At 36.7% G+C, this 18,969-nt stretch overlaps 2 protein-coding genes across 2 annotated transcripts; both read right to left on the reverse strand.

Annotated features, from left to right (window-relative positions):
- Positions 1-5,219: 5,219 nt before the first annotated feature.
- LOC138163636 (olfactory receptor 5G9-like) lies at positions 5,220-6,164 on the reverse strand. Its single transcript, XM_069091071.1, has one exon. The coding sequence runs from the start codon at positions 6,162-6,164 to the stop codon at positions 5,220-5,222; it is 945 nt and encodes a 314-aa protein (XP_068947172.1).
- Positions 6,165-13,483: 7,319 nt separating this feature from the next.
- LOC138163637 (olfactory receptor 5G9-like) lies at positions 13,484-14,428 on the reverse strand. The gene has a single exon (XM_069091072.1). The coding sequence runs from the start codon at positions 14,426-14,428 to the stop codon at positions 13,484-13,486; it is 945 nt and encodes a 314-aa protein (XP_068947173.1).
- Between the last annotated feature and the right edge of the window lie 4,541 nt (positions 14,429-18,969).

The following is an 18,969-nucleotide window of genomic DNA, read 5'->3' on the forward strand; positions in this document are numbered from 1 at the left end:
CTTTCTTTCTTTCTTTCTTTCTTTCTTTCTTTCTTTCTTTCTTCCTTTCTTTCTTTCTTTTTTGCCTTTTGGAGGGCAATTGGGGTTAAGTAACTTGCCCAAGGTTACACGGCTAGTATTTTTGTGTGGGAGTTAAGTGTCTGTGTCCAGAACCGAACTCGGGTCCTCCTTACTCCGGGGCCAGCGCTTTACTCACTGTGCCACCTAGCCACCCCCAATTACTTTTATTTCTTCTTCTGAAAATTGCTGTTTATATTATGTAAGAATTCATCAATTGGAGAATGGCTCTTCTTTTTCATAAATTTTACTCAATTCTGTGCTCAGTATATATTTGAGAAACTTTGCCTGAGAAATTTGCTACAAAAACTCATGGTGTTGCTTTCTTCTCTATGTTACCTTTCAACAATATGTAATTTCCTTTATCCATTTTAGTTACGTACTTTTTTGTTTTTGCTTTCTCTGAGATCATGCCTTATTTTTAGTTAGCTGAAACATATTAGATTCTGCTTCAGGCCTTTATTTTAACTTTATGCATGCTTTCTGTTCCAAATGTCTAATTTGTAAATAAATTATTCTTTCTACTCAATTCTACTATCTGCTTTCTCTTTTATGAGTGAGTTCATCCCATTCACATTCACACTTATGATGATTAACTGTGTATTTCCCTCTATTTTCTTTTGTTTCTTTTCTCTCTTTTTTATCCTGCCCATCCTCAAAAGCCTATTTTGCTTCTGATCACTATGTCCCTTAAGCTGACCTCTCTTTTATCATTTCCCTCCCTTCCTCTTATCCCATTCCCCTATTTCCCTATTGGACAAGTTATATTTCTTTATACATATTAGTGTGTGTGTCTGTGTATGTGTGTGTATTCTTCCCTCTTTTAATCTATTATGATAAAAGTAAGTTTCAAGGATTGCCCAGCATCACCATCCACATTTTGCCTTCCACAGTAAAAGTTATTCCTCATGTTCCTCTTATGTCAAAAAAAATTTCCCCATTTTACTTCTCTCTTCACTCTATTCCCAGTGCATTCATCTTTCTCACCCCTTCATTTTTTTAGACCATTCAAGCATAATTGACTCTTATCCATGTCTATGTAACTCCTTTTGACAGCCTTAATAAAATAAAGTTCTTAGGAGTCACATGTATCATTTTCCCCCCATAGGAATGTAGTCAATTCAGTTTTATTGAGGTCTTCATGATTACTCTTTCATGTTTCACCTTTTAATGTTTCTCTTGAGTATTGTGTTTGAATTTTTTATTCAGCTCTGGTCTTTTTAATCTGGCAAAATTTTCTATTCAGTTCTGATCTTTTCATCAGGAATCCTTGAAATTCCTCTTTTTGTTAATTCCATGAACATCAAAAAAGGATTAGACTCTGTTTTCCTGAATAGGTTATTCTTGCTTGTAATCCTAACTCCTTTGCCTTCTGGAATACAAATTCTAAGTCATCCATTCCTTTAATATGGCAGCCATGAAATCTTCTGCAATCTTCACTGTGGCTCCTGACTGAAGCTTTCTCATAATAACCTTGTGAAATAGGTGTCATTTTAAAGTTATAACATAACCTCTCCTCATAAGAAGTAAGTTCTTTATTAACCAGGACTAATTTCTTTTTTGTTATTGTATACCCAGTCAAAGTCAAGTAATTGAGTGGCAACATAAGCAAGCAAAGGAAGCAAAGAAAGAACCAAAATCCAACTTTGGAGTCCTATTTTGGGGACAAAATGGATTAAAAAAGGAAACAGGAGGAAGACAATGAAGTCAGAATTCCTGCACCAAAAGCTTCCAAGAAAAATATGAATTGGTTACAGGCCATTGAGGAGCTTAAGAAGGATTTTGAAAATGAAATAAGAGAAGTAGAGGAAAAATTGGGAAGAGAAATGAGAATGATGCAAGAAAATCATGAAAAGAGAGTCAACAACCTGACTGAAGAAAATAATACCTTAAAAAATAGACTGACTCAAATGGCAAAAGAGGCTCAAAAAGGCAATGAGGAGAAGAATGCCTTAAAAAGCTGAATTTGCCAGATGGAAAAAGAATCTCAAAAGCTCACTGGAGAGAATCATTCCATCAGAATTAGACTGGAGAAAATGGAAGCTAGTGACTTTATGAGAAATCAAGATACTATTAAACAGATCCAAACAAATGAAAAAAATAGAAGGCAATGTGAAATATCTCATCATCACTGACCTGGAAAATAGATCCAGGAGAGATAATTTTAAAGTTATTGGACGACCTGAAAAACACGATAAAAAAAAGAACCTAGAAATCATCCTCTAAGAAATTCTCAAGGAAAACTGCCCTGATGTTTTAGTGCCAGAGGGCAAAATAGAGGTTGAAAGAATCCACCGATCACCTCCTGAAAAAGATCCCAAAAAGAAAACTCCTAGGAATATTATAGCCAGGTTTTGGAATTTCCAGATTAAGGAGAGAATATTACAAGCAGCCAGGAAGAAACAATTTGAGTATTGTGGAAACACCATCAGGATAACCCAGGATCTGGCAGTTTCTACACTGAGGAATCAAAGGGCTTGGAATAGGATATCCTGAAAATCAGAGGACTTGGGATTAAAACCAAGAATCATCTATCCAGCAAAACTGAGTATCATGTTCCATGGGAAAATATGGTCATTCAGTGGAAAAGAGGACTTTCAAGCATTAATGATGAAAAAAAAAAAACAGAGTTGAAGAGAAAATTTGACATTCAGATACAAGAAGCATGAGAAGGTAAACAGCGAAAAGAAATCATAAGGAACTTATCAATGTTGAACTATTTACATTCCTAAATGAAAAATGATCATTTTAATTTATGAAACTTTTCTCAGTATGTGAATAGTTGAACGGAATATAAATGTTTATACACACACATATAGATGTATACATACATCTATATATGTCTATATAAGAGGGTATATGGGTATATGAATACATATGTGAGTGTGTATATATGTTTACAGGTATACACAGATAGAGGGAACAGGACCAGTTGAATAGGAAGGGATGATACTTAAAAGGTGAAATTGAAAGATGAGAGAGGAATATAATGAGAGGAGATGGGGAGAGAGAGAATGGGGTAAATTATGTCATATAGAAGAGTCAAGGGAAAACTGTTACAATGGAGGGGAAGAAAAGGAAGGCAAAAGGGAATGAGTCAAACTTACTCTTATTGAATTTGGTTTAGGGAAGGAATGACATGCACACTAAATAGGGTATCTCACACTACAGGAGAATAGGGGATAAGGAGATGAGAGGAGGCATGATGGTGTAATATAATGCCAAGGAAAGGCAACTTCCCAAGGTTCAGAATACCAGCATAGGCGCTCTCCATTTTATTCAGTGACCAACCAAGAACAGAGAAGATTAAAACATGACATCATTCCAAATACAGCATTTACTAAATGTGATTAAATAATCTCCAAGGACTACCCCAAAATAACATCAAAACAGACAGACAAAGTACCAGCAAAACAGCCATGTCTCCTCAGTCCTTGGCAGCTCAGGGGGCAGGTCTCAAAAGTCCAGGGCAATTCAAAGCAGCCACCAGCAATTCTCTTAGTCTCTCTCCCTCCACGAGGCGCTACTTCCAAAAAGTTCTTCCGCCTCTCTCTTGTCTCTCCAAATCTACGTCACCAGCTCCTCCCAGTTCAGGACTTTCTTTTCACATCAAAAAGTCCATCCCACAGGTGGGATTAACAAGCTCTGGGTTTTAACACAATCAATTTGAAAACCAAGCCAATACAGGGGAATCTTTAATTGCCATTACTATCACAGATGGAGAAGAGGGCAGGTTGGGGGGAAGGGAAGTTGGAAGCACATATATTTGAAAAGGGACAGCATCAAAGTAGAGAATAGAATAAGTGCGGGGTGGGATAGGATGGAGGGAAATATAGTCAGTCTACCACAATATATCCACTCTAGAAATGTTTTGCATAGCTAAAAATGTGCAACCTATATTAAATTGCTTATCTTCCCAGTAAGGGTGGGTTATGACAAAGAAAGGAAAATAATCTGGAATTCACAGTTTTAAAATCAAATGTTTAAATATATATATATATATATATATATATATATATATATATATATATATACATATATGTGTGTGTGTGTAATTTTTTTTACCTGCAACTGGGAAATAAGATATACAGTCACAGGGGCATAGAGATCCATCTTATCCTACTGGGAAGTTGGAGGGAGAATGGGGGAGCATATAGGAGAGAGCAGATTGGAGGAGAGGGTATTCAGTGAGATCGCTATTTTGTGGTGGTGGGTGGGGAAATATGGGGAGAAAATTTGTAACTCAAAATCTTGTGGAAATGAATGATGTAAACTAAAAATAAACATAAAATTTAATTTAAAAAAGATTTGTTGTGTAAAACAGGAGCTCAGTCAAAGGGCTGTGCCCTAGGCCCTGGAAAGCCACATGTAGCCTTGAGACTGCAGGTTCTCCACCTTTGGACTACATCATTTTGATTGCCTTTCTGTGGTCATTCTCTAAATCATCTACATTACTTCCTCCCTGCATAGCTTCTTTGATTAACTAAATTACTAGTTAAATGTAATGAATTAAAAGCCCAAACTAACCTTAGATATTTGGAATTTCTTACATAGAGTCACTGAAAGTGAATCATGAGACTCCAAATTAAAATTTCTGAAAAAGCCCTATCATGACTTTTAAAAATAGACAGATGCCCTGCAGAGGGAAGCCTGTTCTTTCATGCTTCCCCTCCCTAGCAATCTGTACCTATGCCTAAAGCCCTTGTACAAATTTATCAAACTACATAGTAAAGCAAGCAACCTAGAAAAAATATAAGATAGGGGTGTGCATTTCTTAGTTGAAATTTTATTTTTATTTTATTATTTTCTCAATTAAATACAAACAAAATATCATATTCATTTTTAAAATTTTGAGTTTTAAATTCTCTCCCTCCCTTCCTCTCCTCTCCCTGCTTTGAGAAGGGAAGCAGTTTTATACAGACTATAAATTAGAAGTCATGAAAAAACATAACCCACATTATCTATGCTCCAAAAGAAACAGCAGACCAAAAGAAAAAGGATATGCATTTTTTAAATATTAGGTATGAACAAAGGACGAAGTGGAGACTTCAAGCTATAGAAAAGTACAAGTGCCCCCGAATGACAAAAATTATGCAATGCACTTTTAAGAGTATGCCCAAACTGGCTAAGAATATATCCCATTACCTATTCTAGGGAAGAATTTAATTACTAATACAAAACTTGATTTTAGCAATGGTCCTGTGAATGGCTTCTTTGACTTCTTTGTTCCTCAAACTGTAAATAAGGGGATTCAACATGGGGATCACTGCTGTGTAGAACACAGACACCACCTTGTTGAGGTCCAGGGAGAAGCTAGCACTGGGCCTCACATAGATGAAGAAGAGGGTCCCATAAAGGATGCTGACGGCAGTCAGGTGGGAGGAGCAGGTAGAAAACGCTTTGCTTCTCCCCTCAGCAGAACGGATTCTGAGGATGGCTATGAGTATGTAGATATAGGATACAATGATGATCAGACCACTGAATACCAACACTGACCCAGCCATGACAAAAAGGAGAATTTTGTTGGCTGATATGTCAGCACAGATGAGAGTAAAGAGAGGTGACATGTCACAAAAGAAATGATTGATGACATTTGGGCCACAGAAGGGGAGACGGAAAGTAGCAGTGGTGTGAATCATAGTGCTTGTGAAACCTGCAGCATAGGGGCCAGACACAAGCTGGATGCAGCGTCTCTGAGACATGGCCGCAGAATAGAGAAGAGGGTTACAGATGGCCACATAGCGGTCATAGGCCATAGATGCCAAGAGGAAGCACTCCGTGGCCACAAAAAAACCGAAGAACCATTGCTGCAAGGCACAGCCCAGAAAAGAGATGGTCTTTCTCTCATCAAAGAAGTCTCTCAACATCTTGGGGGCCACCACAGAAGAGAAACTGATGTCCACAAATGATAGGTGGCTGAGGAAAAAATACATGGGAGTATGAAGGCGGGCATCAATTCGGATAAGGAAGATCATTCCCAGGTTGCCTGTCAGATTGAAGAGATAAAAGAACAGAAACAGCACAAAGAGGGCTACTTGCAGCTTAGGATGATACTTCAAACCAACAAAAATGAACTCGGTGACCCTGCTGTAGTTTCCATTGGCCATTTATTCCTGGTGGTCTCTGCTGAGGAAAAGACAAAAGGACAATATATTTGGAACTGGTGCCTTTAAACATGAATATCCATATCAATATACTGACCCAAACTCAATGCACCAGCCAGTGAGAGAAGGGACAATTAAATTTCTAGGATCCCAGATACACTTCCGTCGGCAATGTATTTCATTAATTTGCAGGTATTATTAATCATTATTATTAAGAAAAAGAAATGCCAAATGTCATAATGGAAAGACATCTGGTGTTAAAGTCGGGAAAACATGAGTTCAAGTGCTGAGTATACCACATACTGGCTTTGTGACCCTAGGCAAGTCATTTAATTTGAGCAAGAACTTAACAATGTTCTAGGAAACTCTCTAAGACTATGAGTCAGAACCTTCTCTGAATTGGTAGGAGGAGTTTCCTCATCTGTGAGTTCCATATGTTGGAATCACTAGTTCTTTCCCTATCATTTTCATAACCATCATAGCACTATAATAACCTCCAATTTTACTTGATTTTATAGATTTAAAATTGCTGTCATCTTCATTATCTCATCTGAACCTCCCAACAGTTGTATGAGACAAAGTGGGTGCTATGATCCCCATTTTATAGATAATGAGACTGTGTTTCTGTATATTTACATGTTTTGTTGTAATGATGGTAAATGAGAAAGTCAAGAAAAAATGTCTTAGATCTTTTGATTTCCAAATGAACAATTCACATTTTAGGTAAGTGTTTTCTCAGTTCAGCCATTTATATATTCAATGAGGGTTTGTTTTTATTTTCCACAAACTGATACTATCATTAGTGCTTTCTTTAATAAAAATACATCAGTCAAATTTCTACATTCATTCATTTAAAATAGATACAAAACAGGTAAATGCAATTGGGGGAAAGGGTACTGGCATATAAAGAGGCTCAGGATAACTTTCCTAAAGGAAGTGGTTCTTGGACTGATCAATTAAGGAAGCTAGAGATTCCATGAAACAGAGATGAGACGAGTTTCCTCCATGCATGAGGTACAGCCTGTGTGTACAAAGAGCTCTGAATGTGAGATAGAAGGTAGAGTATTGAAAAGAGATAGTAGTCTACAGTCAACAATGGTTTTCCAGTACTTGTATTCCCAAGCCTGAGCTAAGCACTGGGGAGGTTGGTCTTATGGATATATAGGAAATGAAAGTAATATACAATTTGTTGTACGTAAATTATTATGGACTCTAAAAGCTAACCAAGTCTGAATTTGACCCTAGAGAGCTTCCAGATTTTCTTTAGCAGGGAGTAATATGACTCCTGTATTTCAAGTAATTTGATCAATCTTTTTCAGTACTGACTATGAGAATTTGGGCACAAGGTCAACCCTAAGCTAGCAAGTGATAATAATTTTCAAAAGCTAAAAATAGAGACCTGATTCATTCCTAAGTGATTCTTTCTTCAATCCTGGACTGGCAATTCAACATATCTACACACACAGACACATACACATATACACACACATAAACATATATACATAACCCACTTGTATAAAAACAATTCAATTCAACAAACATATTAAATGCTTACTCTGTTCAAGCCCCAATATTAGGCTCTAGTACAATACAATTAAAAAAAGGGAATCTCTGTCTACAAAAAGTTTACATTTGTAACCCCACTTTGAATTGGGAGAGGAGGGAAAGCTTTTATTAAACACTCATATGTCATGTACTGTGCTAATCACCATAGAGATTTTATCCCATTGGACACTCATCAAAATGTTGAAAGCAAAGTCCTATTATTGCCCTCATTTTACACTTGAGGAAACTGAGACATTCAGGGGTCAAATAATTTGCCCAGGGTAGAACAATTAGTTAATGTCTGAGGTTGGGTTTGAACTCAGATATTTCTGACTCCAGACATAGTGCTTTATCTGCTCTGCCACCTAGCTGGGGTGAGACTACAGCATATGAACAGGTAAATAAATACAAAAATACATTAATTAATATGAAATAATTGTGAGGGTGATAAAGTATAAAAACTAGAATATATATGTATGTCTATTTACATATACATACATGTGTATGTACACACACACACACACACACACATATATATATATACACATGGAAGTGGATATACATATATTTCCCACTTATACCCTTCCCATGAAATCAGACTCGTGGCTATCCTTGATATGCCACGTTCTATCTTCCACCTCTGGGGCTTTGCATGACTAGCAGTCCTGGTCTGCCATACATTCCCTGTTTACCTCCACTAGAATTCTACATTCCTTTGTGGAGTCCCTAGTTCATTTCAAAGCAATGCTCAGGTGACAAGTGCTATGCATACAATTTCTGATATCTGTAGTTATCCTTTAAAGCCTTACATAATCTAATCCTTCCAATATACATATATGTGCATATAAATACATATGTGAAGTGTATATATGTATATGTGTGTATAATCTATACCTACACACACACACACATATATGAAAATTGGGGAAAAAATAATGTTATGCAAGCCTTAAAAGCCATACTGAGAATTTTGATATTTTTCTTGAGGCAATGGTGAGCTACTGAAGATTTTTGCATAGAAGAGAAACACGTTTTAGAGATATCACATTGGTAATCATGGGGAGGATGGATTGGAGGAGGAAGAAATTCAGAGCAATGAGACAATTTAAAATATTAAGACAACTTCTTTTCCTTTTTCTAATTCGTAAAGCTAAAAAGTTATAGAAAACAGACATATGCACATTTTAAAGGTTAGACTAAATTGTTTAGCTGAGGAAATTAAACAAAACAATGGTTCATTGTATTTCTACCTCCATCCTACCCATACTACCAGACCCCAGCCCACTTACCTCTCAAAAAGAAGATTAAGATAGAACTTAATTCATACTAAGTTGATTGGAATATAGTACACTGATGTTCCTCTAGGTGATCACTAGTCTGCCAAGGTACTCTCTTGACAATTCATATTAACCAAACTCCTAACAAGGATGCCAATATTTCTACTATAAGACTGTATCTGAGGATGTCCTGTGGAGGAAACAATTATTTCCTGCCTGCTCTAAAAGGGCCAACTATCTTGGAGAAAGATCTCATATTTTCCCCTTTTACATATGCAAAACCCAATAGAGAAGGAAATCACTGAATTCTATGAGGCTCGTTAGTAAGAACTGATATTCACAACTTAAAACAGATATATATATATATATATATATATATATATATATATCTTTAATTTAAAAAATACCCCCCATAAGAGAATATTTTTAACCTTAAAAAAATCTTAATGAAGCATCTACTTTTAGATATATAACCTCAGAAAATTGGTCTTTTTGTGATTCTTCTTACATAGGATAGAATGAGAAATTGTGAATGAACTTTTTTCCCCATGAAGGGTAGGCCCATGGCTATGAGATAAAAGATCCATTGATAGTGAATTTTGAAGGGAAGGAAGATAAAGCTTATTCTTTTAGGGGAAGGGAGAAGATCCCTTTTTTTTGTCATTTAAAGTAAATAACTTCACTATTTTCTCAGATAATAAGTCTTTCAGCTGTTCTCACCTCACACATATGTAGTTACATTTTAAATTCTCTCTGTTCCATTATACTTCCCATAAGTTCAGAAGGACTTTTTTTTTCTTTCTTAACAGTCCTAGCCTATAGAAATGAAATAGAAAAGAAACGAACCAGTAGTTGAATTGGTTGAACTCAACATGTTGGCCAATGGCCATCTCAAACCCTAGATGGTAGTCATCATCAAAATCCCTGATGAAAGATAGCAATCTATAAGACAAAGAAACCAGTGTTCCTTACTCTTAATCTGTATATCCTGCTTGGGCGGGGGTGGAGGGGGGGAGGAAACTTCTTTGTAAATTGCTTCTTTTCCAATGAAAGATGAGACTTTTTTTTTTAATGGTGGTAGGGGATAGAGTAGATTAGAAATGACTCAACTTACATTTTCTGAAAGCCCCTTTGTTTTATTTGTAGAGGTTTAAAAAAAACAGATGACAATCAGAATGTAGTATCCAATGTTCTATTTCTCTGTGTTCTTTGTCTCCCCTCATCCTTCCTCCTCTCCCTGTCTTATGCACCACTGTGGCTCACAGAGGTGGTATTATTTCCCAGTAGTCTTAGGTTTTATTCTCATTCACTTTCACTGTGGAATCTTCCTAGTCCCTTTAGAAGGTAAAATGCATTCTTTCCAAGAATTTACCTAGTTGAGTCTGCTTATATCATGTTTTTTTTTTTTCAAGGGGGACCAATATCCCTCAAGGGTCTCCTTCCTTGGAAGTTAGAATATTAACAAAAGAGAAAATAATTAAAAAGTCTTCACTACAATTCACACTTTAAACAAGTCCATGGAGACTCAGATTCTTAGATGTTTTCTTCTGTGGTATCTTTCTCTTTCCTTGAGTAAGACAATGGTCCTTGAAACCCACATTAATCAAAGCAATGACTCTTGTGACTCCTCACCAAGTATCACTAAGTATACCTTGGCTGAACATGCATGAACCAGGCCACTAAGGAGGCATTAAAAAACTGATGTTTTTTTTTCTAAGTCTAAGAAAGAGAAGAAGAAAAAAAGAAAAGGAAAACACTTCAGAGTTGGAAGTAGAGCAGTACAAGAAAAAAATGATAGATGTCTTCTGTAGATTCATTCTGTTTGGCTCCATGGGGGTGAACTAGCAGCTCTGGAAAGAAGCTACAGAGGAAGGCTAGCCTCAACATAAAAGGAAGGAAACAACAAAAAAATCTAAATATTGAAATATAACCCCACCTTGAATGAGAGGTGATGAGTGCCCCTTCTGTGAAGTTCTCCCAGTGAAGGTTGGTTCAGTCATTCAAACAACACATGTTAAATAAGCACCTACTATGCATCAAGCACAATGATAAGCCATGGGGACACGAAGACAAAAGTGAATTAATCCATGTCTATAAGAGTTTACGTTCTAACAGTGGAGACCACACATATGTATATGATATATTGGGGCAGGAGATAGAGGTTCACGTGGAAGGATAACAGAGAATTGCAAGGATATACAGTGCATAGAGGAGGGCAATTTGTAAAAAGGCTGAAAAGGAGGAAAGAGATCAGGTTGTGATGAGTTAAATGCTTGATAAGAGTTTCATTTGATACTAGAAGTAACAGGAAGTTTCTCATACTTGTTATGTTGGAAAGTGATGTGTTCAGATTGGTACTTTAAGAAAATTACATTGAAAGTTGTGTAGGTTGTGGATTGAAAGGAAAGATGCAGCCTGCTACACATGGCCCACCTCACAGGAAGGCATGGATAATAAACATGGGCCAGATGAAAAATTCAAGCAAGTTGCAAGCAAATTAATTTATTCATCTGAGGGTCAGGAATTATATAGTTGAAGCATACATTGTTTTATGAACACTCCTATGGGACATTTCCTAATACCATAAGTGAGTGCATGACTCCCAGCATGGTGGTCAAAGTTCAGGAGAATAGGTGATGTCAATTCCATGGGTAAACACAAACACAAGCAAGATCCATATCTTAATAAAGGAATGCACAAGGAATAAGATGGTGAGCCTACAATCCTGAAATATTTAAGCCTGTAAAAGAAAGAACAGGCCATGAGAAAACTCTGGTCTGGACTCACTGGACTTCATCAGAGCTGGCCCTCGAAAAGTAGAGATTTGAGGATGGGGGACGAATTAAGAGGCTATGTCAATAGTCTAGGTGAGAGATGTTGAGAGCCTGAACTAGACTGGTAGTCAAGTGAGTAGAGATAAGGGGTCAGGATGTAAGAGATTTTAAGATAAAAAGAACAAAATTTGGCAGCTCATTGGACACAGATTTTAAACTTAAAAGACTGGAGAATAGTAGCAACCTCAAAAGGAATAGGGGAGTTTGGAAAAAAGATCATTTGGGGAAAAGAGGACAATGAGGAAAGAATGGGTTCTATATTGGATGTGTTGATTTTAGAGATTCCTGCAGCACATGGGGCAGCTGGGTTGAACAGTAGATGGTGCACCAGGCCTGGAGGCAGGAAGATCCAGGTTCAAAAACAGTCTCAGACACTTACTAGCTATGTGATCCTGGTCAAATCATTTAAGCCCTAATTGCCTTAGTTCCTCATCTGTAAAATGAAGCACACTGGAGAAAGAAAAGGCAAAGCACGCAAGTATTTTGCCAGGAAAACCACCTGGACTCATTCTAAGAAAATGATTTTGTCATTTCATTTCTTTGACACTGAGTTTCTTAATTTGTGTAGTGGATATAGTGTGTCTCCCACCTACCACCGAGTGCTATTCTCTCACCTACCCTCACAGGCTCCTCTAAGTCAATCAATGAATCAATCCACCTATCCACATCACGACAAGCATAATGTTGATTGGTGGATTGATTCACTAAATTCATTGTCTTATCGATAAAACTGGAGGCTTATGTTTCTCTACTTAAAACCCTGGGATTTTGTTAAGAAAATCTAACTCTAGGAATGGCTAGATGGCACAGTGAATAGAGCACCGGCCCTGGAGTCAGGGGGAACTCAGTTCAAATACAGCCTCAGACACTTAACACTAAAACTAGCCATGTGACCTTCGGCAAGTCACTTAACCCCAATTGCCCTCCAAAAAAAAAGAAAAGAAAATGTAAGTCCCCTATGGGATGGGAACCCAGAAATAAACCATTTTCAAAGATATGCTTTGGATTACTAGTCACTTTAGATAACAAGTTGTACTACACATTGAGACCTCTGGCCTCTCTCAGAATCACAATAGTATTCCAGAACCCAAGATAGGAATTGGTCAACTGCCCAGTGATTCTAGCTGACAGATATTCAAGGATATGAAAGAACTATACCATCCCATGTTTTTCCAGGTTTTCTCAGTAGAAAGGGGCCCATTCATTAGCCATATCATACCACATTTGGGGATCGCAAAGGTAAAGAGGCAGTATAATAAACATTCTTGGTTAGCCAAGAAGAGCGGGACCTATCGTTGATGTTTTTATGTAGTGTGTGTATCCACAGACATACATGTGTGTGCATATATGTATATAAACACATACAAGTGTGTATGTCTGTATCTATACATATGTACATATGTAGAAAAACGTTTCCAATAAAACAAACTCCCTTGAAGGAACAAATAGGTATATGGTGGAGCCACGATTAGATAGAGTAGATAAAGACTGATAGACTAATATGTTCATATGAAATTATTTCCCTGGCAAAGAAGAGGCATAAATAGCTTGAAAATGCAGGAATAAAGTTTATTATCTTAGAATTCTGGAAACATGTGCAACTTAATAGAACTCATGCCACGTGAGAAAGAACCTATTTATTCCATTTCCTCTCCTGGAGAAGAATTTAATTGCTACCACAGAACTTCCTTTTAGCAATGGTCCTGTGGAAGGCATCTTTGACCTCCTTGTTCCTCAGGCTATAGATTAGGGGGTTCAACATAGGGATCACTGCAGTATAAAACACAGAGACAACTTTGTTAAGATCCAGAGAGAAAATAGCCCCAGGTCTCACATAGATGAAAAAGAGGGTTCCATACAAGATGGCGACAGCGGTAAGATGGGATGAACAGGTAGAGAAGGCTTTCCGTCTCCCTTCTGCAGATCGGATCCTGAGGATGGCTATCAGAATATAGATATAGGAAACAAGGATAGTCAGACCACTGAATACTCCAACAGCTCCAGCCACAATGAAAACCAACAATTTGTTAAGGCTGGTATCAGCACATACAAGGGACAGCAGGGGAGATATGTCACAGAAGAAGTGATTGATGACATTAGGACCACAGAAGGGGAGACGGAAAGTAGCTGTAGTATGTGTCATGGTGTTCATGAATCCAACAGTGTAGGGACCAACCACCAGCTGGATGCAGAGTCTCTGGGACATGGCCATAGAGTAAAGCAGGGGGTTACAGATGGCCACGTAGCGGTCATATGCCATGGATGCCAAGAGAAAGCACTCCGTGGCCACAAAAAAACCAAAGAACCATTGCTGCAAGGCACAGCCTAGGAAAGAGATGGTCTTTCTCTCCTCAAAGAAGTCTCTCAACATCTTGGGGCCCACCACAGAAGAGAAGCTGATGTCCACAAATGATAGGTGGCTGAGGAAAAAATACATGGGGCTGTGAAGGCGGGCATCAGTCCGAATTAAGATGATCATTCCAAGGTTTCCGGTCATGGTAAAGAGATAGAAGGACAGAAAGAGCATGAACAGAATGACCTGCAACTGGGGATAATACTCCAAGCCCAGGAAAATAAACTCAGTGACCCTGGTGTAGTTTTCATTGGCCATTTACTTGGGCTGGTTTCTGCTGGGAGAGATAAAAATCATGATGACTGACAGATGTACAGCACTTTAAAGTTTACAAAGCATTTTACATAAATAATTGCATTCAATTCTGACAACAACCCAGTGAGGCACATTATAGGGCACAGTGGAGAGTACATTATGTCTGGAGCTAGAAGATCTGGTTCAAATCCTGCTTCCGGAGTTTATCACCTTTGACACAATCACTTAACCACCTCAGGCATTGGTTTGTTCAAATTAAGGGCTAGGATTAGATGGCCTTTCAGCTCTAGATTTCCCTGATCCTTCTCATATAATTCTTCAAACTCAAAATACAGTATTAGAAGGACCAGAAATTGTAAGAGACACTAGAGATTATCATGCCCCAGACCTTATCTAAAAATGGGAAATCTAAGTCCAGAAGGGAAATAACTTGTCCAAGATCACCCATTTAGTAAAACCAAAGATGTTATTTGATTCCTTATATTTAGTCTCCAGACTCAGTGGTCCCTCCATCATACAGTACTGCTTGTCTATCCTTTACTAACCATTTAATAATCTTTCAGATTTTATTCCCTGAGAATGAAGAACCAACTAACAATAGAATGGAGCTCAATCAACAATCAACAAACATTTATTAAGTGCCTACTATATAGCAGGCACCTTAGATATTAAAAAGTAGCAAAAGATATTCCGTGCCCTCAAGGAGTGCTTACAATCTAATATCTACAAGCATCAAAGAGTAGGGGAGGAAGAATTATGAATACCACCCCCATGACAGGAGCTCTGGGGAATTCTATCTAGGAAATTAAATTACTCTGATATGTTTCTTCTTGTGAGGTTCATAGCTGGAAAAAACATTTCTTGAAGAAAAAGATAACTTCAAAACCAATGTCCTGGGGAGGAGGAGAAAGATGTCCATTTGGTAGATGTTTATTTTAATGAATTATTCTCACAAACTACATCCTAAATTCCATTATTTCTAAGTCAAAAGCATCCTCCAATTTTCAGTGTACTCTGAATAGCCCATATCACTCCACCTCAGTTATTCACACAGAGAGACAAAGAACTCTCAAGTATTTAAAATCTATCACAACAGTTACAGTGATGTACAAACATAAAACAGTGAAATATTTCATCATAATGCAATATTTACTTCTTTTGAAAAGACCAGGCATTTATTTATCCAATTTAATTCCAATTTAATTTTTAAAAATTATTAAGTATCCACCACATGGTGCTAAACTCTGGAACATAAAAAAAGACATAGACACTGTCTTTAGGGGAGAATTAAGGTTGTACATGATTTGGTATCAGAAAGACCCAAGTTCAAAACCTACTTGTGACCAGAACACAAGCAAGTTACTTAAACTGTCTGAGCCATAGTTTTCTCTGCATAATGGGAATAATAATGGGAATACATTCCTCATGGGCTTTTTGTGAAGCATAAAGCATGTAAACTTAGCAAACTTTTTTTTAATCCATGTCAGTTATTATTATTACTATGATTCTTTCCTGGAAGTCGACAATTCCCCATTAACTTCCTTCTTCAAAACCTCATGATGTATTCCCTCATGAATATAGATGCAAAAAAAATTTTAAATAAAATATTAACAAAAAGACTATATCAGCTTATCACAAAAATAATACACTTAGATCAAGTAGGATTTATTGCAGGAATGCAAGGATGATTTCATATTAGGAAAACCATCAGTATAATTGATCATATCAACAATAAAACTAGCAGAAACCATGTAATTATCTCAATAGATGAAGAAAATCCTTTTGACAAAATACAACATCCATTCCTATTAAAAACACTAGAAAGTATAAGAATAAATGGAATCTTCCTTAAAATAATAGGAAGCATCTATTTAAAGCCATCAGCAAGTATCATATGTAATGGGGATAAGTTAGAAGCATTTCCAATAAGATCAGGAGTGAAACAAGGATGTCCACTATCAGGATGTCCACTATCACCCTTCTTATTCAATCTGGTACTAGAAATGTTAGCAGTAGCAATTAGAGAAGAAAAAGAAATCAAAGGAATCAAATTAGGCAAAGAAGAGGCGAAGTTATCATTCTTTGGAGATGATATGATGATATACTTAGAGAATCCTAGACAATCAAGTAGATAAACTACTTGAGACAATAAATAAATTTGGCAAAGTTGCAGGATATAAAATAAACCCACCTAAATCCTCAGCATTCCTATATATCTCTAACGAAATCCAACAGCAAGAGAAAGAAAGAGAAATACCATTTAAAGTTACTGTAGAAATTATAAAATATTTGGGAATCTACCTGACAAAACAAAACCAGGACCTGTATGAAAACAATTACAAAACACTTTTCACACAATAAATAAATAATGTCAGATAAATGAAGTCAAATCTAACTAATTGGAAAAAACATCAAGGGCTCATGGCTGGGTTGAGCTAATATAACAAAAATGATAATTTTACCTAAATTAAATTACATATTTAGTGCCATACCAATCAATCTACCAAAAAAAATTACTTTATAGAGCCAGAAAAAGTAGTAACAAAATTCATTTGAAAGAACAAAAGGTCCAGAACATCAAGGGAATTAACAAAAAGAAATATTAGGGAAGGTGGCCTAGCCATACCAGAATTTAATATGTATTATAAAGCATCAGAAATCAAAACTATTTGGTACTGGCTGAAGAATACAGTAGTGGATCAATCAAATAGATAGTGTACACAAGACTCAGCAGCCAATGGCTATAGTAATCTACTGTTTGATAAACCCAAAGACCCCAGTTTTGGGGATAAGAACTCACTATTTGACAAAAACTGCTGGGAAAACTGAAATATAGTATGGCAGAAACTGGGCATAGACCATTATCTAACACCATATACCAAAATAAAGTCTAAATGGGTGAAAAATCTAGGTATAAATGCTGATATTGAAAGCAATCTGGGAAAGCAAGCAATAGTTTACCTGTCAGATTTATGGAGAGGGGAAGACTTTATGACCAAACAAGAATAAGAGAGCATTATAACATGCAAAATGGATAAATTTGATTACATTAAATTGAAAAGTTTCTGTACAAACAAACCAATGTAACCAAGATTAAGAGAGAAATGGAAAATTGGGAAAGAATTTTTACAACCAGTGTCTCTGATAAAGGCTTCATTTCTAAAATATACAGACTATTGAGTCAAATCTATAAGAATACAAGTCATTCCCCAATTCATAAATGGTCAAAGGATATAAACAGGCAGTTTTCAGAAGAATAAATTAAATATATCTATAAGAATATGAAAAAAATTATCTAAATAACTATTGATTAAAGAAATGCAAATCAAAACAACTCTGGGGTACCACATCTCACCAGTCAGATTGGCTAAGATGACAAAACAGAAAAATGACAAATGCTGGAGAGGATGTGGAAAAATTGGAACACTAATGCTTTGTTGGTGGAGTTGTGAACTGATTCAACCATACTGGAGAGCAATCTGGAACTATGCCAAAAGGGTTATAAATAATTCATGCCCTTTGACCCAGCAATACCACTTCTAGGGTTGTATCCAAGAGAGATCATAGAAGTGGGAGGAAGACTCACATATACAAAAATTTTTATAGCAGCTCTTTTTGTGGTGGCAAAGAATTGGAAATTAAGAGGATGGCCACCAATTGGGGAATGGCTGAACAAGTTGTGGTATATGAATGTAATGGAATACTCTTGTGCTATAAGAAATGAGGAGCAGATGAATTTCATATTTACCTGGAGAGGCTTATACGAACTGATACTGAGTGAGAAGAGTAGAACCAGGAGAAATCTGTACACAATTACACACACAATGTATGTGTGATGACCAACTTTGATAGATTGGACTCTTCTCAGCAATGCAGGGTTATGAGACAACTCCAAAACACTCATGATCAAGAGAGATGTCTACATTCAGAGAAAAGAACTAGAAAGAACAGAGTTTGAAGAATTGGAAATTAAGGGAGTGCCCATCAATTGGGAAATGGCTGAACAAGTTGTGGTATATGCATGTTAAAGGCTTATAGGAACTGATGCTGAGTGAGAAGAGTAGAACCTGGAGAAATTTGTGCACAATTACAGACACAATGTATGTGTGACGATCAATTTTGATAGACTGGACTCTTCTCATCAATGCGGGGTTATAAGTCAACCCCAAAAGACTCATGATGAAGAGAGATTTCTACATCCAGAGAAACAACTAGAAAGAACTGAATTTGAATCTAGATGGAAGCAAACTACTGGATCTTTTTCTTTTTCTTATTTGGTTATGTTTCCTCTTTCCCATTTTTCATTTCATCTGATACAATTTGTCTTTATAACCTGACTAATGTCTAATGTGAAAGTATTTGCAGATCCTATATTTGATTGTATGCAGTCATGGAACGGGGGATAGGGGAGGGAGGGAGAGAAAATTTGAAACTCGAGGAATTGTGGAATTGAATTCTGTAAACTTAAAATAAACAAACAAATTAATAAAGAACAAAAAAGAAAGAAAGAAAGAAAGAAAGAAAGAAAGAAAGAAAGAAAGAAA

The sequence above is a fragment of the Petaurus breviceps genome, unplaced genomic scaffold, assembly GCF_028583685.1.
Source record: "Petaurus breviceps papuanus isolate PSGF00001 unplaced genomic scaffold, PetGlider_PUasm1.0 188, whole genome shotgun sequence".
Taxonomy (NCBI): domain Eukaryota; kingdom Metazoa; phylum Chordata; class Mammalia; order Diprotodontia; family Petauridae; genus Petaurus; species Petaurus breviceps.

Coding starts and splice junctions, on each gene's coding strand:
- LOC138163637 (XM_069091072.1), bottom strand. CDS start 14,428: ATGGCCAATGAAAACTACACCAGGGTCACTGAGTTTATTTTCCTGGGC.
- LOC138163636 (XM_069091071.1), bottom strand. CDS start 6,164: ATGGCCAATGGAAACTACAGCAGGGTCACCGAGTTCATTTTTGTTGGT.